The sequence below is a fragment of the Panulirus ornatus genome, chromosome 59 (genome assembly GCF_036320965.1).
Source record: "Panulirus ornatus isolate Po-2019 chromosome 59, ASM3632096v1, whole genome shotgun sequence".
NCBI classification, from domain to species: Eukaryota; Metazoa; Arthropoda; class Malacostraca; order Decapoda; family Palinuridae; genus Panulirus; species Panulirus ornatus.
Genome location: NC_092282.1, coordinates 13,401,487 through 13,427,248, shown reverse-complemented (window position 1 = coordinate 13,427,248; position 25,762 = coordinate 13,401,487). Strand labels below are relative to the sequence as shown.

The following is a 25,762-nucleotide window of genomic DNA, read 5'->3' as shown; positions in this document are numbered from 1 at the left end:
GGTCTTTCGGTCAGATCATGTAGAATTAGACTGTTTCGATTCTAATAGCATGCGTTTTAGCGTTTATGTACAACAGACTAATTCTGCTCTCCATTCTAAGGGAGTGGGGGAGAAAGGGGGTGCCACTAGGAATCAATGGCCTTGCCCCTGCTTACATGCTGAGAGCCTGACCTGGTAATCGGGTACAAGGGAAAGGAGACATGTTCGCCTGAACTAGATCAGTTGCTGCATACTGACGCTACACACCTTTATCAGGCGAGTGTACCAAGACCACGAGACTCTCATCCGGTTATCTCCTGCACTGGGTGTCATCCGGTTATCTCCTGCACTGGATGTCATCCGGTTATCTCATGCACTGGGTGTCATCCGGTTATCTCCTGCACTGAGTGTCATCCGGTTATCTCCTGCACTGAGTGTCATCCGGTTATCTCCTTCACTGAGTGTCATCCGGTTATCTCCTTCACTGAGTGTCATCCGGTTATCTCCTGCACTGAGTGTCATCCGGTTATCTCCTGCACTGGGTGTCATCCGGTTATCTCATTCACTGAGTGTCATTCGGTTATCTCCTTCACTGGGTGACTGTCAGGTGTATTCTTACCTATACTTAACATATGCTAAGTACATTATTCTCATCTGGGACTCAGTCAAGATAAGACTTCTCTTCTGCTCAGACGTGAGTCGTCTTCATAAGACTGAGCTTCATGTGTGGTAGAGTCTCTTGGATAAGTAATACCTAAGAGCGCAAAGAGTTTGCATTGTTTTCTGGTGGTAATCCGAATATAACGAACTTCCTAGTTCACGAGTGAGGATCTTACGCCTGCCAATTATATTGTGCTATCCGCCCAAAACCACACTGTTGGCTCCTACCTGGACACTAAAATTCATTCCATCGTCTTGGCTCGAGACGGTGTCGTTAAGTCTTCCTATTGTAAAATATCCTCAGATCTGGTCCCTTTTACAGAGACGCCATGGTCTTGGTGTCTTACTAGTGAATCCCCGACTAGATGTGTCGATTCTAGGATCATCTGTAATTCGTCCTCGAGAACACTGACCCTATTGCATGATGGTACTTCTGTCAGGTGTTCTCCTACAATAGTCTACAATGTGGTTTACATCGATCTTATGGCCTATACTGTGGTTTACAACTATATCATAGTCTACAACAGTCCCCTTAGTGGTTACCTTTCACCTCATAATATATACCATGGTTTACCCTCGCTCATAGTCTACACCTTAGTTGACATCCATCTCATTATCTACACCGAGGTTTACCTTCGTTAATACTCTACGTCGTGGGTATACTTGGTCCATGTAGTTCAAATCTGTCTCTCCCTTTTTCTTATCTTATCACCATTACCCATCCTTTTTCCCTCTCATCACCCTTTTAGCGTAAGACCCTTTCCCCTATCCATCCCATTTCCATTCCTCCTTCTTTCCCATTCTTTCTTTCCTATCCATTATCTCCCTTCTTTGTATTTTGTTGTGTTTTATCATCCCTTTTTCCCAGGCCTCAGTGTCTGTTCTGTTTTTACCCTCATGTAGTTTTGTCTGTTTCCCCACTCTCATGGCTCCCTGTGTGTCTATTTCCCAATCTATTGCCCCCTTGCGTGTCTGCTTTACAATAACGAGCACTGAAGTCTACTTCATAGTCATGTGTGTCTGCTTCTTAATCACGTGTACTGTGAATCTATTTCCCAGTTACGTGTCCTCCTGTGTGTGTCTGTATCTCACCACGTGTAAGATTGTCTCATTCCCAATCACATGTCTTCCTACTTCCTATCTACTTCCTACTTCCTTCCTACTTCCTTCCTACTTCCTATCTACTTCCCAAACACATATCCAAAAGTCCGTCTACTTTCCAATCACGTATATAGAATATTGTACGTCTACTTCACAATCATGTGTTCTACTGTGTATCTACCCCAGATCACGTATTCTACGATATGTCTACTTTCCAGTTGCAAGTCTTACTATCTGTTTACTTGCCAGCTACCTGACGTGGTACAACATGTGTACTTCCCAGTCACATGTCATAGTGTATATCTAGTTTCCTTTCACGTGTTCACCTGTGTGTCTACTTCCCAGTCAGGTGATCAGGGGGTCAACCCTAGGGATTTGACGTCATGGGAAGTTAACATCAGGGAAAGTTAACACAAGGGAAAGTTAACATCATGGGGTTTATCACACATGGAGTTAAAAAACACAGGGAAATTGACGCCAGGGGAATTAACACCAGAAGGTTCGATCCAGGGGAGTTTAGCACCTGAGAAATTTAACATCCAGGCTGGCTAACATCATGTGGCTAACAGAAGGCAGTTAACAATAGGACAAGCTAACACTAGGAGTTTCATACACCTGACGGATGGAGCTTCAGTTCGTATAACTCACGAATATTCCCCAATGACGGAGGCAAATGCTGCAACCTATTGTGACGGGGGATGGAGGGGCATACGTACTCATGGGGCTGTTGAAGTATATAAATTTGGACATACAGAGTCAGTCTCCTGTTTGGGGATTGACTATGGAAGCTAAATAGAGACGGGATCCAGTGACGAGACGTCTCCACGAGTGAGGAGATGATGACAGTGGTTGTATATATGGTCTTCAGTGACATTACGTAGTGTGGGTGTGAGCGAGATCGTCTTTAGCAGAGTGGTGAACTGAGTTTGGCTGCAGCGTCCCACTGCTTCAGGGAAAATCATATAGAAAAAAGGAAAAAGAGATCGGTACGCGAATTAGAATTGCAGATGGGAAGTGGGAGCTGAAATTTGAATGCAGAGGGAGAAGAAAGTAGATTTGTATGAGGCAATTGAGCATCTCTGGTGAAGGTCTAAACCGAGGGGAAAATATCACAGTAAGGTATTACTTTCCTTTATCTGTACACGGGAGTATTTTGCCCTTGTCGGTGGTATCTGGGATACGGTCTACAATGATACGAGTAATTGGGAAAGACTGTAACTGATATTGAAAGTGACTATCCTCATCAGATATAACAGTGATGCTGGTACATTGAAAGTCCCACTTCTGGACATCACAAAGTGGCTCGGGTGTTCATTGTTAAAAACCAGGTCGGCTCTATCATACTATCTATGACTAATCAAGAGATATGCGATAGAACAGTCTCTATAACAAAGGTGATAATGAAAACAGGAATAAGAAATAAGAGAAAGAAAAGAAATATGGTAATATCAATTGATATTTACTAATAGAAGGATCGTCATGTACTTTCAAGCTTGGGAGATGGAGCTAGAAAGAACGCAAGATAAGATACGTCGCCTCAGCTGTGAGGTTAAGCTTACTGTTACTATGCCGGCATTACCGTAGAGATATACGTATTTCTAAGCTTTATACGCTCTACAGGCAAGCAGTCAAAGCCAGCCTTTTTGGAGGGGCCCTAAAGAAAGAGAAAAAGAAGATTATGACAACGAAGTGATTTACATTCACTGAAACAAGAAACGGAAAGGTAACAACGGATCTGCTACAACAAGGGTTGAAAAGTTTGTACAACATCTGCAGGGAACGCACGGGTCTACCAGGCCCAGGATGATAACCGTGGGCCATCCCCTTCTGGGCGTTGAAAAGGGACAACGCTTGAAAATGGGAAAATCTGGTTGAGGCAGATCTACCCACCGTGGCTGGTCGATTTCACAAGAAGACAGACGAGGATGATGTACGATGAGGGTGGAAGGTGAGTCTAAGGTTGGAGGGTGAGATTCTCCTTCTGGGCCTGAAGTAAGTTTAACAAATGAGAGGGAAAGGCAAAGAATGAAAACCAATAGAACATGGAGGGAAGGCTGCAAGAATCATCAGGTAATAACAGTATAGTAGAATGTGTGTGTGTGTGTGTGCGTGTGTGTGTGTGTGTGTGTGTGTGTGTGTGTGTGTGTTGCTGAAGCAGTAACGACGTGAGAACCGGTTCTTCGGTTATTCGGTTATCGGCCGAGCGTGTGACTTGCCTTAAGGCAATTTATGTAGTAATGGAACCGCCGGGACTCAGGACAACTTAGCAGACAAGTTTTAATTGTGTTTTTAAGACTTTCCGGTGGTTATACAGGAGGCGGATTCTGCAGCAGCAGCAGCAGTAGTAGTAGTAGTAGCCTTCACATAGTCTCATCTCCTGTTTTCTATTATCCTAAGTCTGTATTTTTGGCAATTAATTCTCCGAATAGTCAAACTTTCTCCAAAAGCTTCGAAAGTTAATTATTTTTTCTTCAGTCTTTTCCAGCGTTTTAATCTTTCTCTTTTATTGAATCACTTGGATCTTGATTGTCTTTTCTGCTCACATCTGGAAGTTCCTTAATTTCTAAATAGCCAGTTCTCAGGCACTGTTGTAAGTTGGACGTGTTTTACATCTTCTCCTCACACTGCGGACTATTTTACATAATGACTTGAAGATAAACTTTTATCTTTCTCACGTAATTGTGGATTTTGCTATGGTGCAAGCTCACATTGTGTTGATTGATATATCTCCCAAGCTTTGGCTTTGCCTGAGTTTAAGGAGGACCTGGTGTTCAGTGGCAACGTGGGTAAGGCCTAAGGACTAGGAATGTGAGTAATCTAATGTTTTACAAATCTTTTGTATATACAATTTGTGCCTTCGTACATTATTAGGCTAAGTAACTGTACATGGTTAGTTATAAATTGGTCTAACTTGCAGTTTTAGGTATTTTACTCCGCCAAACAACTCTGTTAAGATTACCAAAACAACTATGTTCAGATTACCAAAACAACTATGTTCAGATAAGTGACTTTATTCACGAGTGTGGCGATCTGTGATGCAGAGGTTGCGTACGAGCATCTGTCTTCCATGGCGAGGATTCATACATGTATGAACTGTGCGTAGGTTGAAAAAAACTGCGGATGTCACCGGAGAAAAGTGGGTGACTCGAACAGGAGTGAAGTTCGTTCTCTTGGGGAGACAAGTGTCCAACGGTTTGCACGCAGTGGGGAGAGAGAGAGAGAGAGAGAGAGAGAGAGAGAGAGAGAGAGAGAGAGAGAGAGAGAGAGAGAGAGAGAGAGAGAGAGAGAGAGAGAGAGAGAGAGAGAGAGAGAGAGAGAGAGAGAGAGAGAGAGTGCACGATATGCCCTTTGAAAAACGCCTCCATTAAAAAAGAGAAAAAATAGTTAACTCTAAAGAGGATAAAAATAGTACAAGGTTAAAAACGAAAATGCTAAAAAAAAAAAGAAAATATTTTTTTTTCCTTTTACTCGAACCGTAAAGAAAACGAGTAATGAAGCGACGAATCAGTGCAGCGGGTATACATGGGAACAAGTGGAACCTTGGAATGTACAAGTGGTTCGAAGCAGGACTTCAGGAGGGATGATTAGAGAGGACGGTGTGAGGGAGGAGGGACGACCAGGTAGCAAGGTGGGGAGGTGGAGAGACTGATTATTATCTTTCGAGTCAAATTGAGAAAATAATATGACGAACATAAAGAGTGATAGCGTAAGGTAGAGAGGACAACTGGGAGAGTGGATGAGAGGGATGAAGTGTAACAGGAAGGGAGAATAACGGAAGAGTGGAGGAAAGAATAGAAGAGAGAGAGTAACAGGAATAATAGGGATATCAGGATGAAATAACAGAGAGAGAGAATAACAGAAATATGGGATAACAGGACGGAAAAACAACAAGAAGGATAACCGAAGGAGACGACAACAGTATAGAAGGACAACAGGAAGAGAAACTAACAGGAAGGATAACAGGAGGGGAGAGCAACAGTAAGAAACGACAACAGGAAGATAATACGATAAAACGCAAAAAACTAAGCCTTTTTTTTCTAATTTGGAAACTTTTTACATTTTTTTTTTCGAGCTAATGTAATTAGAATTTCTCCTCATTTTGGTATTTTGTAATTCCCTTGTCGTAATGGTTTCCCTGTTGGGGTATTGTACCTGTTGGTGCCACTCGTCTGTTGATTAATCTGTTGATATGCTCTCCATCTCATGCTACACCTCACCTGTTGTTGCACCTCATCTGTTGCCGTAAGTAATCTATTTCTGTACTTCCTCTGTTGCTGCATTTCATCTGTTGTGGTACTCACTCTGTTGTTGTATTTCCTCTGTAGTTTGTGTCTTTGTCATTTCCTACTTTCTGCCATAAGTTTTGCGCTCCTCTCGCTAAAGGTTGCGCGTCTTGCTTTATATGGAATCATAAGCAATGTTTGTTTGGTATAGCCATTCCTGTACAAAGACTAATGAGAAGCCGTGGCTTTTGCACCTTCTACAGCACGAGTGTACTTGATTTAGAAGCCAGGTGGGTGGGTGCAGAGTAGGGAGTAGTTAGGTACTGGGAGGCCAGGAGGATGGGTGGAGAGTGGGGTGTAGCTGAGTATCGTAAGGTCAGGAGGGTGGGTGGAGAGTGGGGTGTAGCTAAGTATTGGTGAGCCAGGAGGGTTGGTGGAGACTTTAGCAGTAGCGAGATATGGGGAGGTCATGTGGATGGATGGGTCGGTACATATTGGGGAGTATCTGAGTATAGGGAGGGGATCACGGACTTAGATATATGTAGCGTTATTCTCCCTAGGGAAGTGTCTACATCTGTATATATTCTTAGATCTGAGTAGCTTAATGGCTCCTCCCCTTCTAGTGTTGTTTACTGTTCTCCCTTTATCAATATGTCTATGATTTTCGCTCCTTCTAGTCCTACAAAGTACGAGATTGTTTAGATACGTGTATTCGTTTTTTCTTTTCATCATACTGAAGTCTCTGAACTGTGGGAGTCGAGGAGCCTCTCCTTTGCATAGGATCAATGTGCTATCGCCAGTGTGTCGCTGGGGGACGTCAACTCCTGCGGCGCCGTCGGCGAAGTAGATATTCATGCTCACGTTCCCCTCTGTAGCTCCGCAGTCTCTGTTGTGTAGAGGTTCCATGGAGCGTTCATGAATCTCTCTCTCTCTCTCTCTCTCTCTCTCTCTCTCTCTCTCTCTCTCTTTACGGTGCCTTGATCGCGTCGATGGCCTCGCCCAAGTCTCGCCACGGATTAGTTTCACATGATTATGTTTACATGGCAAATGTTTTGACCTGGTATGAGGATTAGTTTATGTGATACTTAATCCTCGAGTGGACGCTGAGGTATTTGGGTCTGACTGACCTGGATATTTTCATTATGTTTAAGAAGTATGTCAGATGTTGTATATATATATATATATATATATATATATATATATATATATATATATATATATATATATATATATATATATATATATATATTGCAAGAGGTCACAGTGGTGCGCGTGGTCTAGTATATGCATAAAATCATGAGGAAAATGAAGCACAAGAAGTTCCCAAGTGCACTTTCGTGTAATGATCGCATCGTCAGGGGAGATACGAAAATGATATGGAAGTAGGATAGTCAGTTGATACACAGGGAAGAGACGCAGCTAAGACACCATTGGTAAACAAGCGTTACCGGATAGTGGTGCTCGAGTTAGTGGTGTTCGGGTCTAACATCATGTCTTACAAGGGACTTGTTCTTCTTTTGATACAAGGTCTAACACTGGAACAGACTTGTAGCATCCACCAAGGTCATAGTAGTGGCGGTAGTTTGCCAGCAAAATAGCCTTCTTATTGGTGCATTTTGCACCAAAGATGATTGGGCTACCTGCAGCCATAACGCTCAGTTGCCCTCTTTTCAACGCTGCACCTTCCCTCTTGAATACTTTGCTCCTTTCTCTTATACATCCCCTAATCATCTGCACTCCTTCACTAGTGGGTAATGACAGCATACATACAATAGCCATCAGGCTTTACCTCATGCATTTTAAGCTTCCTTTTTCGCCGTAGCTTCTTCAGGTTTTCTGCCTCCATTTTACATGCACTGCACTTGTTGTTGACTTCTTCCTTATGTATCCTAGCCTTCAGCTTATAGTAAGCTTCAGCTTGCTTTTCACGACACTTCTCAGCTTTACTAATCTTTCTTCCTGAACTTCTCGTTTAATCTGGGTTAACTCAGTTTCTCCTGACGAAGAGTATCTTACTATATATCAGCTGACCCTTCCACGTCCCCAATCTCATTTCTGTGTCTCCCCTGACGATGTGATCATTACGCAAAAATGCGCTTCGGGAACTTATCGTGTTTCATTATCCTGTGGTTTTAGGCATATACTTGGACTTTTTCGTTCCATGGGAACCACTCGTATCCTGCTCCTGCACGGGGTGTAACCTCGAAGTTGAAGTTCTACAAGAAAGGATACTGTAGCTGTATGATAAGGATAATAATAATAATGATAATAATAATAATAATGATAATAATAATAATAATAATAATAATAATAATAATAATAATAATAATAATAATTATGATAATAATAATGATAACAATGATAATTATGATAACAGTATTAATAGTAATGATAATGATAATAGTGATGATGATATGAAATTTCCTTGCTATATTATCATTCTGATGTACGTCTTTTCTTCAGAATTATCAATAACCATGACAAGTTATCTGACGAGACCTGCATGATGGATGAGCGGCTCAGAATAATCATAGCCCTCTTCTCCTGGGAAGCAAAGAACTTTTATTACACTAGCTTGTGTTGGTGGGTACACTCATCGATTCTGTACTTCGCTACCCTGCACCGATGTCGCCTCTGTTACCCGCGCACTTGAATTGCTAGGTACCCTCTCTCTCACCTCCTGTATGATTATATTCTTTTATTAAAAAAGGAAAAAGAAAATTTAACAGCACTTGGAACTGTGCATCAATTTCCTTGACGTAACTCTACACACGTAGCTTCCATCGTTGTTCGTTGAGTCAACTGCATTGTATGTCCCTGTGTGAACGTCCTTTCGTTTAGCGTATATAAAGTCTGGCGCTCTCTATACAGAAAACTATTACTAAAGAAGAGGCATTCAGGTACCTTCTCTGATGGGTATAAGACAATTGAATTCTCTTCCATCCTGTCGTTAGAGATCTTAATGGCTTCTACATTATTAAATGTCCTTTAAAACCTTTTCTTCATTTTTGTAACTAAGAAAATATTCATAGATGATTTGAGTGAATCTTTAATAGGAGCTGTATGAATTCCTTTGAGCCCCTCTCCAAAGCCTATCAGTATATGTTTCACAGTAATAACTCTTACATTAACATCCTTAGAGCTATTACCCACCTTCCGTTTTCTTCCAGTTAGTTAAGAATCTTAAATCACATCACCATCGCCATTACCAGGATACAGTGAAATATATGATTTATTGGGAAAATCATGTAACATCACTTCGGCTTCGATAGAGTTTTTACATCATGTGGAATATTAAAGATAAACTGTGTTTTCATGTTTTATTAAACACATGTACTTCAGGAACATTTCTCTCTTTTCATAGTCCATTGGTGTGTTATCTTATCTGCTAAACAGGGTATTACATACAGCAATGCTCTCAAAATAAATTCTTTTTTTTTTTACAGATATACAAGATGAGTTTCAAACATGGCTCTCATAGAATACATAAATAGGATCCTGAAGTTTAATAAAAATTGAAAGATACACATAAATAAGTTATGTAAAGGTTTATTCTTCAAATGGTCGATACAAGACCAATATTCATATCTATATACAAAGGCTTGTGGGAAATATATTAGTCAAGATGGGGTGATTGAAGAATATTGGCATCTGTGTGAATAGCAGTGGGCAGAGAAGTACTTACTGTATACCATACCTATGGAATATCTGTCTTTAGAATTCGTTTTCTATGAAATATTCTAATTTTCCTCGAGCAGAAATGATCTTCAATTAACCATAAGTCTCACATTATCACTGATATAGATAACCTTTCTGAAAGATTTTGGTCTGGTATATATATATCACTAGCGTCTGATCCATAGAGAATATCCTCATGATGTAAGTGTTGTGCCTCAAGGTCGAGTTGTGTTTGCTGCTTCCCCATCCAGTCTCTTCCATGGACACGGGTTCTTGAATGGTGTTTAGGAGGAAGTTAACTCGGCCTAGGGTGCGTGTCAGACAACTGCTAGGATTAACTCCTCTCTTTAGGGAAATGGTAGGAGGTTGGGTGGATGGTTGCTTTACTCATTTCTCTAACCTTTTGAGATCTGTGAGGTACAAAGGGAGAGAGGGGGGTGTATTCCAGAGAGAGAGAGAGAGAGAGAGAGAGAGAGAGAGAGAGAGAGAGAGAGAGAGAGAGAGAGAGAGAGGGAGGGAGGGAGAGAGTGTGTGTGGGTCCTTAAACCCTCCCGTCTCTCATGCGTCTCCTTCATCGCCATCAGTGAGTGACCTTAGGTAACGTATATGAGTCTCGTGAGCTAATACTTTTTAATCTGTAAGTCTCCCATGGCTGGCAGACGCTTCAGGCACCACCTGACACCGGGAACACTGGCGCTGGGGGTTTTGGTGGAGGAGGACAAGATCCTAGAGGTGGTACCAGGGCCATCATCATCTGAGGGTGTGGGTCAAGAGCAGCGCCAACAGCAGCAGGGGTAGGCAGAGGCCCATGTTAGAAGACGCCTCGTCGTGATGCATCGCTCTAGGCTCCTCATCTGTAAGGAGGACATGAGCACCTGAATTACTGATCACCTTGTGCACACAAGCAGACTGGTATGTATGGAGAAGCATTCCAGAGAACAATACACATAAATGATGTTGGATTATCAGGATAACAACACCAGGTGGAAATTTCTTCTAAATCGCAATGGACACTTTGGGCAACAGTCTATCCTGAAGCACTCCTATGGCTCAGTAAGGACGAAGGCCACCCGGGTTTGTGCAAGTAGTGGATTGAATCAAGGCATGTGAAGCGTCTGGGGTAAGCCATGGAAAGCTGTGTAGGTATGTATATTTGCGTGTGTGGACGTATGTATATACATGTGTATGGGGGGGGTTGGGCCATTTCTTTCGTCTGTTTCCTTGCGCTACCTCGCAAACGCGGGAGACAGCGACAAAGTATAATAATAAAAATATATATATATATATATATAAATGCAGCAATCACCAGTGGAAAGAGAAAATAAAAACGGTATCGTTTCATTTTCTCTTTCCATCAGAGCTGGGTCGGTTACTGATGTCAACTAATTAAATTTTAAAAATGAATTCGACTTAACCTTTATGATATAGCTCCAAATTAACTGATTAACTTTAGCTAATTCTGAATTAATTTCCTTGCTGAAAATGCAGTTTCATCTCTCATTTAATAGACTCATTTGATAACTGCTGATGTATCATTCTAATATACCCATGTAAAGAGTATGCTCACAAGATGGGGGTCGAGATGAGCAATCACAGAACATGTCATGCAGCCAAGGCCATAATTGAACTAGGCTACGTTCTGTCAGAAAGATCAACATATGTAGCACTTAGTGTTTCTGTCTGGAGTCCTGCTAGATGTTACCAAGGAAATGGAAAGTGTGTATCAGCTCCCAATGCTGATACACATTTTTCCATTTCTTTACTTCAAGAAAATGAAGGGTAAGGAAATGGGAAGTGTGCTGATCCACACTTTCCATTTCCTTACGCTTCATTTCCTTACCCTTCGTTTCCTTACCCTTCATTTTCTTGAAGTATGGAATTGGAAAGTGGGTAGCAGCTCCCAATGAAAGATATGGGTATGCGTATAGTTTCGTAGTGGAAGGGAGAGGGGTGGGGTTTGGGGAAAGAATAGGATGAGCGTATAGTTTCGATATGCAACGTAATTGGAGGTGGATGAATTCGTGATGGTGAGGGAGGTTCTGGAGAGTATATTGTTGTTATATTTAAAGGCTATACCAGGTTGTACGGCCTCTGTGTTGGAGAGAGAGAGAGAGAGAGAGAGAGAGAGAGAGAGAGAGAGAGAGAGAGAGAGAGAGAGAGAGAGAGAGAGAGAGAGAGAGAGAGAGAGAGAGAGAGAGAGAGAGAGAGAGAGAGAGAGAGAGAGAGAGAGAGAGAGAGAGAGAGAGAATCTTTATCTCTCATCAGCTACCTCTCTTAATACACTGCAACCACAGACAATGAGCAAGCAAGCACGTAAGTACATACATTGAAAACGGGAATAAAACGAAAAAAAGACCAAAAAAAAATCCCCACTCTAAACCTATGGATCATAGGGTCTGCCGTATGTCACGACCACCCGGGTTATAACATATGTCACAACCACCCCGGGTTATTAACATATGTCACAACCACCCCGGGTTATTAACATATGTCACAACCACCCCGGGTTATTAACATATGTCACAACCACCCCGGGTTATAACATATGTCACAACCACCCCGGGTTATAACATATGTCACAACCACCCCGGGTTATTAACATATGTCACAACCACCCGGGTTATAACATATGTCACAACCACCCCGGGTTATTAACATATGTCACAACCACCCCGGGTTATTAACATATGTCAAACCCCGGTTATTAACTATTCCACTAACACACACCCGGGTTTCATATGTCAAAAAACACCACGTATTACATATGTCACAACCACCCGGGTTATTAACATATGTCCATACCACCCCGTTAACTAGTCACAACACCCGGTTATTAACATATGTCACAACCACCCACGTTATAACATATGTCACAACCACCCGGGTTATTAACATATGTCACAACCACCCCGGGTTATTAACATATGTCACAACCACCCGGTTTTAAATATGTCACAACACCGTTATATGTCACAACCACCCCGGGTTATTAACATATGTTCACAACACCAGGTTATAACATATGTCACAACCACCACGTTATACTATTTACACACCGGGTTATTACTATGTAACCCGGTTAAATGCAACCACGTCACGGATGGCCATCACTTCACGCCACTCGTGCGCTCCTTGCTCTACATGTTTTGTTGTTAATTATACCACTTAGTCTCTAATTGGCTACAGCGTTCTGTGTTGAGGTCGCTAATGTTCGAGAAACCAGGAATAATGTCTCGAATTACGGCCCATTATAGGTATTAGGCATATATACAGAGTGTTTAGGTCTGGAACATCTCTGGCTGGCAAGAGATGTAGAAGTTATGTATATATATATATATATATATATATATATATATATATATATATATATATATATATATATATATATATATATATATATTTCTTTCAACTATTCGCCATTTCCCGCGTTAGCAAGGTAGCGTTAAGAACAGAGGACTGGGCCTCTGAGGGAATATCCTCACCTGGCCCCCTTCTCTGTTCCTTCTTTTGGAAAAAAAAAAAAAAGAATACTTCCCACGTATTTCCTGCGTGTCGTAGAAGGCGACTAAAAGGGAAGGGAGCGGGGGGGGGGGGGGGGGGGGGCTGGAAATCCTCCCCTCTTAGTTTTTTTTTTAATTTTCCAAAAGAAAGAACAGAGAAGGGGGCCAGGTGAGGATATTCCCTCAAAGGTCTAGTCCTCTGTTCTTAACGCTACCTTGCTAACGCGGAAATGTCGAATAGTGTGAATATATATATATATATATATATATATATATATATATATATATATATATATATATATATATATATATAGAAGAGGGTGTTTTGAAGTGGTTTGGGCACATGGAGAGAATGAGTGAGGAAAGATTGACCAAGAGGATATATGTGTCGGAGGTGGAGGGAACGAGGAGAAGAGGGAGACCAAATTGGAGGTGGAAAGATGGAGTGAAAAAGATTTTGTGTGATCGGGGCCTGAACATGCAGGAGGGTGAAAGGAGGGCAAGGAATAGAGTGAATTGGAGCGATGTGGTATACCGGGGTTGACGTGCTGTCAGTGGATTGAATCAAGGCATGTGAAGCGTCTGGGGTAAACCATGGAAAGCTGTGTAGGTATGTATATTTGCGTGTGTGGACGTATGTATATACATGTGTATGGGGGGGGGTTGGGCCATTTCTTTCGTCTGTTTCCTTGCGCTACCTCGCAAACGCGGGAGACAGCGACAAGGTATAATAAAATAAAGAATAAAAAAAAATATATATGTGTGTGTGTGTGTGTGTGTGTGTGTGTGTGTGTGTGTGTGTGTGTGTGTGTGTGAAATCGCATCTCAGTAGGAGTTCAGATAATTTTCTTTATTATTACTTTACACAATATGCTCTCATGAACTATGACAGATGAACTACAGGGAAAGAGTAGAGGCCTTAAATTTGCCCACCATGAAGGAGAGAAGAGATATGGGTGACCTGATCAACACCTTTGAGTTTTTGAACCAGATCGATGATGTAAACAAAGGATAGATCTTCGAAAGATATAAGGACAGAGTAAACAGTAGACATACCATGAATCTATAGAAGAAACTTGTTCAGAAAGTTATAAAGAGTTAATCTTACAGTTATATATATAGAATAGACTGAATAAGGAAATATCATATGCAGGGAGCATAGAGAGCTTTAACAAATTGCATAATAGTAGACATAGCTCATGAAATGGAGCCCTATGAGTGCAAGATACCCTCCCAGCACAATGCAAATGAGTAATCACACACACAGACACACACAGACACAGACACACACAAACACAGATACTCACACACACACACACACACACAGACATAGACACACATACACACGCAGGATGAAGCTACTCTCCTTAATGATAAAGTACCATTCGTGGAATGCGCCATAGGGGGACACAGGAAGAGACCTCTACCATGAATCCACACCAATATAACATTTTTCCCTATACCTTCCTCCAATACAGGAATATAAACACACACCAGAGAAGGCTCTCATAATTCTCCTGAACGGATATTTCTGGTCATATTAACTAAACATTGCGAAAACTGACATTTAGCGAAAAACATATTTTCTTATCTCTTTTTACAGCCTCGCTCGACGGGGGGAGTGTTGTCCACAGCGTAAGTACAGCTGTTTATAAAAACTTTACAACACCCCTTATCACCGCTCACACACACACACGCACACACACAACACACACACACACACACACACACACACACACACACACACACACACACACACACGCGCGCGCATACAAGTGCCTGTGCGAGTGGCCACTTTTGCTCTCCGGGTTTGCGTTCATGTGTGGACATTGGCATGGAAGAGAAGAGGAAGAGAGCGGAGGATGAAAGAGGAAACGGAATGGGAAGAGTGGCAAGTGGAAGAGACAGGGGACAAAATAGGAGAGTGAGAGAGGTGTATGTACAGGACGGAGAAAGGAAGAGAGGAAAGGAAAGGAAAATAGGAAAAGGAAAGGTTAAGAAGGAGAGAAGAGGAAGTGAAGATGAGTAAGGAGAGGAAGATAAGGTCTTCTTTGTGTACGTTCGTTGAGCAGAGGACATAGCAACACCAGTGAAGGAACGGAGGAGTCACTACAACGAGACACTACAGCGAGACATCACAGTGAGAAAGAGATACGAAGCCATGAGCGAAGCAGCACAGAGCTGTCAAGCGAAACAGTCACAGAGCTTTGGCATATTCGAAGTGTGGAAGTATGTTAATAATGATACGCTATTATAAACTCGTGGTCATTGGGCCAGTATTTTTAAAGGAGTCTTCCAATATGTTCAGCAAACTAGAATATTTTGCTCGAAGTACACACTTCTAGGTAAAATTTTTTTCTTCCCCGTTCAGAAAATTTCCAAGTAAAATGCACCGTTTATCAAGAAAAGGTAATTGGGAACACACTGAATATTCAGACTACATACCCGAAAGATGATTTGCCATAGATATGACTCCTCATTTTTTTTTTTTCTATAAATTTATTCTTTTTACAGTGAAAAATATATTTGCCTTGCATATTTTTCTTCTAGAGTGGCTATTTTTAGAATTAACGTGATTAAAAATAATAAGTACGTCTTATCCAGGACTTCAAGGCATATAGCCAATTCCTTGCAGCTCAAAAACATCACCAGAGCAGTAAGATAACACTGCTCTTTTGAGAAAACTTTTCGAATAACCTAACACTCCACTGTGGTAAATCACATTCACTAGAAAAAAAGATAATTCTGAGCTAATACGTTCATATATCTGCATAAATCAAAGTGAAACTCATCCATCAATATCTCTTTCGAACGACTAATTTGGTGTAAATGAGGGATAAATGAGGCGTCGGTGTGGGCTTCCTGATATATTATGACACCTTCTGACTTTCAGAATTAATGAGATGAGCTTCGAAAAAAACAGTGTTCAGAAAGTATAGACCGGGGGATTCCAGCCCTTGGGTACAACATGTACTTGCAAGGGTACATTTGTGCTTCTCAAGGAGTACGTGGGTACGTACCTCGGGGTCTGAGAGTACAACCATGGTGTACACTGCTGTACTACAATGTACACTATGAGTAGTGCAGAACATAAGCAATATAGAACACCCTCGTTACAAATCAGTACAAAGTCCTTATATAGTCTTTTAGATATCTCATAACAAGGTAATATAAGATCTGTATAATGTTATCCATTTTGATCCCTGATTCTTAGAGGTACATGGGAACCTATCAAAATACCCAAAGGAATGAAATGGTTGGGAACTCCTAGTATAGACTATCTAAATGACCGTCATCATGTCAACATCTTTTAGTGTGTTAACACGAGTTATGGGTTAAGGTGACTGTGTGATGACATGATCAATGAGTTATGGTCATCGCTAATGTCTTTTTAATAAGATTCATGGATTATGATGACTCTTAGTGGCTTGTAACTTTGGATGATTCATGCTGTCATTGTGGCTTATCACGGTCGTTGGTGTGATTCATGGGTCATAGCAACCAATAGTGTTTGATGACGTGAACCATGGGTTATGGTGACCAATAGTGTTTTGATGATTCGATTAATGGGTTCTAGTGACCAATAGTGTTTGATGGTATGAATCATGGTTAATAGTGACCACATGTGTTTCATGGCATGCTCCGTGAATCACGATGCCCGCTAAGGTTTCATGACGTGGTAAATGAATCATGTTGACCACTAGTGTTTCATGACGTGGTGAATCAATCATGTTGACCACTAGTGTTTCATGACGTGGTAGATGAATCTTGTGTTGACTACTAGTGTTTCATTACGTGGTGAATGAATCATGTTGACCACTAGTGTTTCATTACGTGATGAATGAATCTTGTGTTGACTACTAGTGTTTCATGACGTGGTGAATGAATCATGTTGACCACTAGGGTTTCATGACGTGGTAGATGAATCATGTTGACCACTAGTGTTTCACGCCGTGATGACTATGTCATGATCGATCATTATTGTTTTACGACTCGATGAATGAACCATGATGACCGCTAGTGTTTCCTGATTCATGGGTTGAAGTAGATATCTAGAAGGAGGGAAAATGAGAGGTAGAAAAGGAAAAAAACAGAGCTATAGGTGGATGTGACATGAAATCATGAAGAGTCACAGATAAGAAGAGAAAATAGTGAAATGAAGAAGGAATTAAGAAAGAAAGTTAAGAATGAAAGATATGTATTGAGTCAGATGCTAAAGTTTTGATGTATTTGTCAAGGGTATGAGACAGAAGCAAAGATCAATAGGACTGTGAGAATATTTATGTCCCTGAACTTCACAACCCCAGAGCAGAGGGTCCTGGGGGTATTACCCTGACGTCGTGGTAACCGGGGGATGTCACCTTGACGCTGTGGTCCTTGGGATGTCACCTTGACGTTGGGTTACTTAGGGATGTCACCTTCACACTATGGTACCTGAGGATGTCACTTTAACGCCTAGGGACTTAGGTGATGTCATCTTGACCTTGGGATGTTCCCTTGACACTGAGGTCTCTGGGGATGTCACTTTGACCCCGTGGTACCAAGGGATGTCATCATGATCCTTTGGTACCTAGAGATGTCACCTTGACGTTGTGTGACCTAAGGATGTTTCTCTGACCCCGAGGTACATGGAGATGTCACCTTGAGGCTGAGCTGCCCAAGGATGTCACTTTGACTTCATACCACTCACGGATCTCACCAGAAAAAAAAAAATATATACAGTTACGGTGTAACATGACAACGAAAGTGACGCTGTAACACTCGTTACGTAAAGTTTGCCACATTCCTAGACTTCGGTGAAAAGAAAAAATGTTTCGTAACGAAGATAAGTTGTACGAACCTGCGTCTGCCTCATGTATGCCTGGGGCAATGTGTACTAAGGCTTCAACACTCACACAAAATACGAGTACACGCAAACATCTGCTCGAAGACAACCAAGCTAAGCTGAATTATGCTAAAACAGCACAAAACAAGTCTGTTATTGTGTTTGTGTTTCCCAAAGAAGATTTAGAAGGACAGTTCAGTTGGCCAGGGTTTATGTAGAACGATCGAGCCTCAAAAATGACTTTGGCATGTTTCGAAACATCAACTCCACTACCGATTGCCAAGTGTGTGGACTAATGTGTGAGGATTAATATCTCACTTTAGTGACTCTCAAATGCTGTATTAGATAAAGCTAGTAACGTTTTGGCTATACATTCCTTCTAGTCGTAGACACGCACTGTCAAAACTTGAACGAATGGCACAGCGAGTATCTCGCCCTATCCTCACAATCATGAACTTTCCCAAGTGAAACACTGATCTTCCCTTCCATCCTCCCCTCTCAAATTACCACAATAATAGTCATATAACATAGACTATCAGTCGTAGTTAAATCTCTCTCTTGCAGTGAGGGGGGCGTACCTATTCCCCATTGCAACTACAGGTGTGGAGAAAGTATCTACGTACGAACGTGTGTGCAGGCGTTCGCCTTAGCCAAAGTATAGCCTATGCCTCACCGTTGGTATAAATAGAGCCTCCATCTAGGGAGCGCAGTAAGGTATGTGTGTGTATGTTTGCGGCCTCTGTTTCTATATGATTCGATGGCCCCCCAAATACCAGAAGAGGAGCGAATAGTATCGTTGTAGCTCCATTTCATTCAGTCCACCGAGACCAAATGGCAAGTCGTTTATCTCTATACCTCCTGCAGAGGTAAAACCTTACAGGGAAGATGAAAGTAAAAGACGGCCTCGGTGATGGTAAATATCGACCGTGGTATTATTTGCCGAAAACGTTTGCGAATGCTCTGCCGTCGCTTTGAAGATTCTTCAGTTCGCCAACGTACGTTTTCCGCAGTGGGGGGGGGGGGGGGGGGGGGGGGGGGGGGACGTTTGCTCTCTCAGAGGCTTTGGCCCTTAGGAAATACCATGGGGAATGCGACACTCGACCTCATATGCCTGCACGGTAGGAGCAAAATTCCCCTATGTTCAATTGACCACAACAGTGAGTGTGGTAAGGTAGCGCATCGTAGTCAGATTTATTGACTTCCCCGGATGTATATAGTCTTGTTTATCGAAAAAAAGATTTGTATAGAATTTTTTCTTTCTCTCATAACCTCTGAAGCATTCCAGTCAGTTCTTTATGGACAACAAAATTTTTTGAAAGGCTAAATCTTAACATGCTGTATTTCACGACGCATTTTGGCCTCCAGTGTACGATATATCTTCATTTATAGTGTATCTTTTTCTCTAGGTGTGCAGTAAGTTTTGAATCAAAGGCTCAAGGCTGATTTCTCAGATAATTTCATGTATATATATATATATATATATATATATATATATATATATATATATATATATATATATATATATATATATATATATATATACAAAGCTTCAGAGGTAACCGGAAGGGGAATATAAGCTTTCTTTATAACCTCATCTGAAAAAGTTATGTTATTGCCCAAGGAAAAATGGTTCTATAGGAAACCACATATCAGAATACCTTCACAACATCATAGAGAGATTCCATGATAACCGTCTCCTCTGTAGGTGATCTTACCATGGAAACGTAGAATTTTTGTATACATAACTATGACAAAAATTCTCGACACATGTTGCAAAAACAAAAAAAAAAAAACATTATAGTACATGAATAAACACCATTTCTTTTATTAATGCTTCCTTAACCCAGTTTGACTATAAGTCCAAATAGTTTTTAAGTCACAGTCTTATACACATATACGATCCAGCAAGTTTAAGCAAATGAAGGAATGATGTTTAAACACACGAGTTTCCAGTAGGTTTAGCTGCCTGGAACCACCATCGTGGGATCGCCTCCCTGTGGACCTTAGCGTTCTCCAGCCTGGAGGTTTTGGCTACCTGCTCCTCCACAATCCAGGAACTGCTGTCTTAGAAGGAAAATCAGTTGCGACGGAGGTTATTGCTGCTGTTTTTATATTAGTAGTATAAGCAGTATTGGTAGTAGTAGTAGTAGTATAAGTTGTAGTAGTAGTAGTAGTAGTAGTAGTAGTAGTAGTAGTAGTAGCTGTATTAGTAGTACTAGTGAAAGTCGTAATAGTAACAGTAGTAGTAGTAGTATTAGTAGTAGTAGTAGCAGTAGTAGTAGTAGTAGTAGTAGTAGTAACAGTAGCAGTAGTAGAAGTAATCGTAGTAGTGGTAATCAAAAAGGAGGGAAAGAAGGAAGAAGACAGTAGACGGTAGACGTAGAAAAAATGTAAAAAAGGACGACAGTAGAGATACAATGGAGTGAAATAAATGAGGAGCTAAGGCAAGCGAGAAGAAGAAACACAAAGTTAAAGAAGAAATACAAGAAGAAACACAAAGTTAAAGAAGAAACACAAGAAGAAACACAAAGTTAAAGAAGAAACACAAGAAGAAACACAAAGTTAAAGAAGAAACACAAAGTTAAAGAAGAAACACAAAGTTAAAGAAGAAACACAAGAAGAAACACAAAGTTAAAGAAGAAATACAAGAAGAAACACAAAGTTAAAGAAGAAACACAAAGTTAAAGAAGAAACACAAGAAGAAACACAAAGTTAAAGAAGAAACACAAAGTTAAAGAAGAAATACAAGAAGAAACACAAAGTTAAAGAAGAAACACAAGAAGAAACACAAAGTTAAAGAAGAAACACAAGAAGAAACACAAAGTTAAAGAAGAAACACAAAGTTAAAGAAGAAACACAAAGTTAAAGAAGAAACACAAAGTTAAAGAAGAAATACAAGAAGAAACACAAAGTTAAAGAAGAAACACAAAGTTAAAGAAGAAACACAAAGTTAAAGAAGAAACACAAAGTTAAAGAAGAAATACAAGAAGAAACACAAAGTTAAAGAAGAAATACAAGAAGAAACACAAAGTTAAAGAAGAAACACAAAGTTAAAGAAGAAACACAAGAAGAAACACAAAGTTAAAGAAGAAATACAAGAAGAAACACAAAGTTAAAGAAGAAATACAAGAAGAAACACAAAGTTAAAGAAGAAACACAAAGTTAAAGAAGAAATACAAGAAGAAACACAAAGTTAAAGAAGAAACACAAAGTTAAAGAAGAAACACAAAGTTAAAGAAGAAATACAAGAAGAAACACAAAGTTAAAGAAGAAACACAAAGTTAAAGAAGAAATACAAGAAGAAACACAAAGTTAAAGAAGAAACACAAAGTTAAAGAAGAAACACAAGAAGAAACACAAAGTTAAAGAAGAAATACAAGAAGAAACACAAAGTTAAAGAAGAAATACAAGAAGAAACACAAAGTTAAAGAAGAAACACAAGAAGAAACACAAAGTTAAAGAAGAAACACAAAGTTAAAGAAGAAACACAAGAAGAAACACAAAGTTAAAGAAGAAATACAAGAAGAAACACAAAGTTAAAGAAGAAACACAAGAAGAAACACAAAGTTAAAGAAGAAATACAAGAAGAAACACAAAGTTAAAGAAGAAACACAAAGTTAAAGAAGAAACACAAAGTTAAAGAAGAAACACAAAGTTAAAGAAGAAATACAAGAAGAAACACAAAGTTAAAGAAGAAACACAAGAAGAAACACAAAGTTAAAGAAGAAACACAAAGTTAAAGAAGAAACACAAAGTTAAAGAAGAAACACAAAGTTAAAGAAGAAACACAAAGTTAAAGAAGAAACACAAAGTTAAAGAAGAAACACAAAGTTAAAGAAGAAACACAAAGTTAAAGAAGAAATACAAGAAGAAACACAAAGTTAAAGAAGAAACACAAAGTTAAAGAAGAAACACAAAGTTAAAGAAGAAACACAAGAAGAAACACAAAGTTAAAGAAGAAACACAAAGTTAAAGAAGAAACACAAAGTTAAAGAAGAAACACAAAGTTAAAGAAGAAATACAAGAAGAAACACAAAGTTAAAGAAGAAATACAAGAAGAAACACAAAGTTAAAGAAGAAACACAAAGTTAAAGAAGAAACACAAAGTTAAAGAAGAAACACAAAGTTAAAGAAGAAATACAAGAAGAAACACAAAGTTAAAGAAGAAACACAAAGTTAAAGAAGAAATACAAGAAGAAACACAAAGTTAAAGAAGAAACACAAAGTTAAAGAAGAAATACAAGAAGAAACACAAAGTTAAAGAAGAAATACAAGAAGAAACACAAAGTTAAAGAAGAAATACAAGAAGAAACACAAAGTTAAAGAAGAAATACAAGAAGAAACACAAAGTTAAAGAAGAAATACAAGAAGAAACACAAAGTTAAAGAAGAAATACAAGAAGAAACACAAAGTTAAAGAAGAAATACAAGAAGAAACACAAAGTTAAAGAAGAAACACAAAGTTAAAGAAGAAACACAAAGTTAAAGAAGAAACACAAGAAGAAACACAAAGTTAAAGAAGAAACACAAAGTTAAAGAAGAAATACAAGAAGAAACACAAAGTTAAAGAAGAAATACAAGAAGAAACACAAAGTTAAAGAAGAAATACAAGAAGAAACACAAAGTTAAAGAAGAAATACAAGAAGAAACACAAAGTTAAAGAAGAAATACAAGAAGAAACACAAAGTTAAAGAAGAAATACAAGAAGAAACACAAAGTTAAAGAAGAAATACAAGAAGAAACACAAAGTTAAAGAAGAAATACAAGAAGAAACACAAAGTTAAAGAAGAAACACAAGAAGAAACACAAAGTTAAAGAAGAAACACAAAGTTAAAGAAGAAACACAAAGTTAAAGAAGAAATACAAGAAGAAACACAAAGTTAAAGAAGAAACACAAAGTTAAAGAAGAAATACAAGAAGAAACACAAAGTTAAAGAAGAAATACAAGAAGAAACACAAAGTTAAAGAAGAAATACAAGAAGAAACACAAAGTTAAAGAAGAAACACAAAGTTAAAGAAGAAACACAAGAAGAAACACAAAGTTAAAGAAGAAACACAAAGTTAAAGAAGAAACACAAGAAGAAACACAAAGTTAAAAGAAACACTGATTACAAAGCAGTTTTATAAACATGTGTCACTACATCAAAACAACAGAAGGTACCTAATCTGATACCAGACCTCTGATTATATGATAACGTGGGCACTAATGGACGTACGATTATGCTTTAAATATTCTCTCTCTCTCTCTCTCTCTCTCTCTCTCTCTCTCTCTCTCTCTCTCTCTCTCTCTCTCTCTCTCTCTCTCTCTCTCTAATTCTTTCTTTTATGCTATATGCCATTTCCCGCGTTAGCGAGGTAGCGTTAAGAACAGAGGAATGAGCCTCTGAGGGAATATCCTCACTTGTTCCCCTTCTATGTTTTTTTCTTTTGGAAAATTGAAAACGAGAGGGGAGGATTTCCAGCCCTCCACTCCCTTCCCTTTTAGTCGCCTTCTACGACACGCAGGGAATACGTGGTATGTGTTCTTTCTCCCCTATCCCCAGGGATAATATATATATATATATATATATATATATATATATATATATATATATATATATATATATATATATATATATATATATATATATATATATATAAATATATATATATATATATATATATATATATATATATATATATATATATATATATATATATATATATATATATATATACATAATTATTATCTTTTATTGTACTTAATCATAGTTTCCCGCGTCAGCGAGGTAGCGCCAGAAAATCAGACAAAAAAGGCTACATTCGATCACACTCAGTCTCTAGCTGTAATGTGCAATGCACCGAAACCACAGCTCCCTATCCACATTCAGGCCCCATAAACCTTTCCATGGTTTACCCCAGACGTTTCACATACCCTGGTTCAGTCCATTGGCAGCACGTCGACCCCAATATACCACATCATTCCAATTAACTCTATTCCTTGCACGCCTTTCCACTTCCTGTATGTTCAGGCCCTGATTGCTCAAAATCTTTTTCACTCCATCCTTAACCACCACTTTGGTCTCCCACTTCTTCTTCCCTCCACCTCTGACACATATATCCTCTTTGTCAACCTTTCCTCGCTCATTCTCTCCATGTGTCCAAACCATTTCAACATATCCTCTTCTGCTCTCTCAACCACATTCTTTTTATTTCCACGCATCTCTCTTACCCTTTCATTACTGACTCGATCAAACCACCTCACACTACATACTGTCCTCAAACATTTCATTTCCAACACATCCACTTTCCTCCGTACAACCTTATCTATAGACCATGCCTCGCAATCATATAACATTTCTGGAACCACTATTCCTTCAAACTTAACGTTCTACCGATATTCAAACGAAATCAATTATGCACTTGTTTTCCCTTTGGACTTATCATATTAGTACGGAAGAATTTAATTTAATCTGTATTTTCTTTTTTCCTCAAGAATGATCCTTTCCCAGGATGATTGTAGGAGCTCATGGATCTTATCGTCTTGTCCTTGTCTTAAGTATTCCAGGATTATGACCATACGCTATCACTCGGTTTACGTAATACGTGTTTACATGTCTGGTGCTTTGTATGCTCGTCTTAGGAGCGGTATTACGAAAGGATTACAAAGGTCACAAAGCTGGTGTTTGTCAGACTCCAGTGGGCAAATAGGAGTGATATGAGTCTTGGCAAAGTTGGTTTTCTAAAGAAACGTACAGTGTTTCATATCATATCCGTCTCCTTATGAATATTTCTTGGTAATGTGTGAGGTGTATACTTTGTTGGAACTTGTCTTTTCATCAAAAAATCTATGAAAACTCTCTTGTGAGATCCATGTAAAGATTCAGGTCGTTCTCTTGTGAGATCCATATAAAGATTCAGGTCGTGAGACGAGTGATGCTGAGGTACAAGACCATGAAGAGAGCGACGAAACCTTACCGGACGACTGGAAAATGATCTCACTCGAACGGCTTAAACTCATCCTAGTGAGGGGTTCAAATGCCACTTAGGAAACTCAACCTTGATAATACATAAAGAATTAACACATCTTTGATAAGGAACAAAACATAACTACCCGGGATATCGAATTATCTTATTTTGCTCGAGTCATTTATCTTTGATGACTGACGTTTCCATGAGCAACGACACAGCCTGGGCAGTTCCGATGAACCCCCCTCCCGGGTGATATAGTCCGCTGCGCCATCTGTTTTCAGGTCGCAAGCGCTCCCTCCCTCTCCCTCTCTCTCTCTTTCTCACGGAGCGGATGCACGGGTCAAGCACCATCCATTATTTCCCCCGAGATAGAATCGCCACATATATATTCCACCAGGCCGTTAATGGCCCTTGTTTACTACCGCTGTCTCGCGGAAGACCTTAGCCGTTTTCGCTCAATTGTCAGGTAATTAGTTGAGAGAATGAGTTAAGTTGGGTTCAGCAAGTTTATGGTCGACTATACAAATTTCGTTCGCTAAAAGTAATTTGCCTCGACCTTGCTAGCTTTTGTCAAAATGTTTCATAAGCAATTTCAGTACAAACTCCATCACGATTTGATTTTATTCATTGTAGATGTGTGTATGACCTGTATATACACTTATGTATACTTTTCGGGTTGTATGGATACCACTGAAACCTTACCGAAGGATCATTTCACATGATCTTACCTCAATATATCTATGTAAACAATCATAAAAATTTTTTCTGTTATCAAAGCTCTTTCTCTGTTTCTGATATGATTAGGGAAGTATATTATCTTTATCTTGAAGTTTGAAACACTAAAAT

The 25,762-nt window shown here is 39.5% G+C and overlaps 1 protein-coding gene across 1 annotated transcript in view; it reads right to left on the bottom strand.

The window, feature by feature from the left end:
* Positions 1–10,095: 10,095 nt before the first annotated feature.
* LOC139767082 (protein CEPU-1-like) overlaps positions 10,096–25,762 on the bottom strand; it is a 283,063-nt gene continuing 267,396 nt past the window's right edge. Inside the window, exon 8 of the mRNA XM_071696053.1 lies at positions 10,096–10,495. Within this exon, the coding sequence (XP_071552154.1) occupies positions 10,392–10,495 (104 nt within the window). The 3' untranslated portion in view covers positions 10,096–10,391. The remainder of the gene's footprint in view (positions 10,496–25,762) is intronic.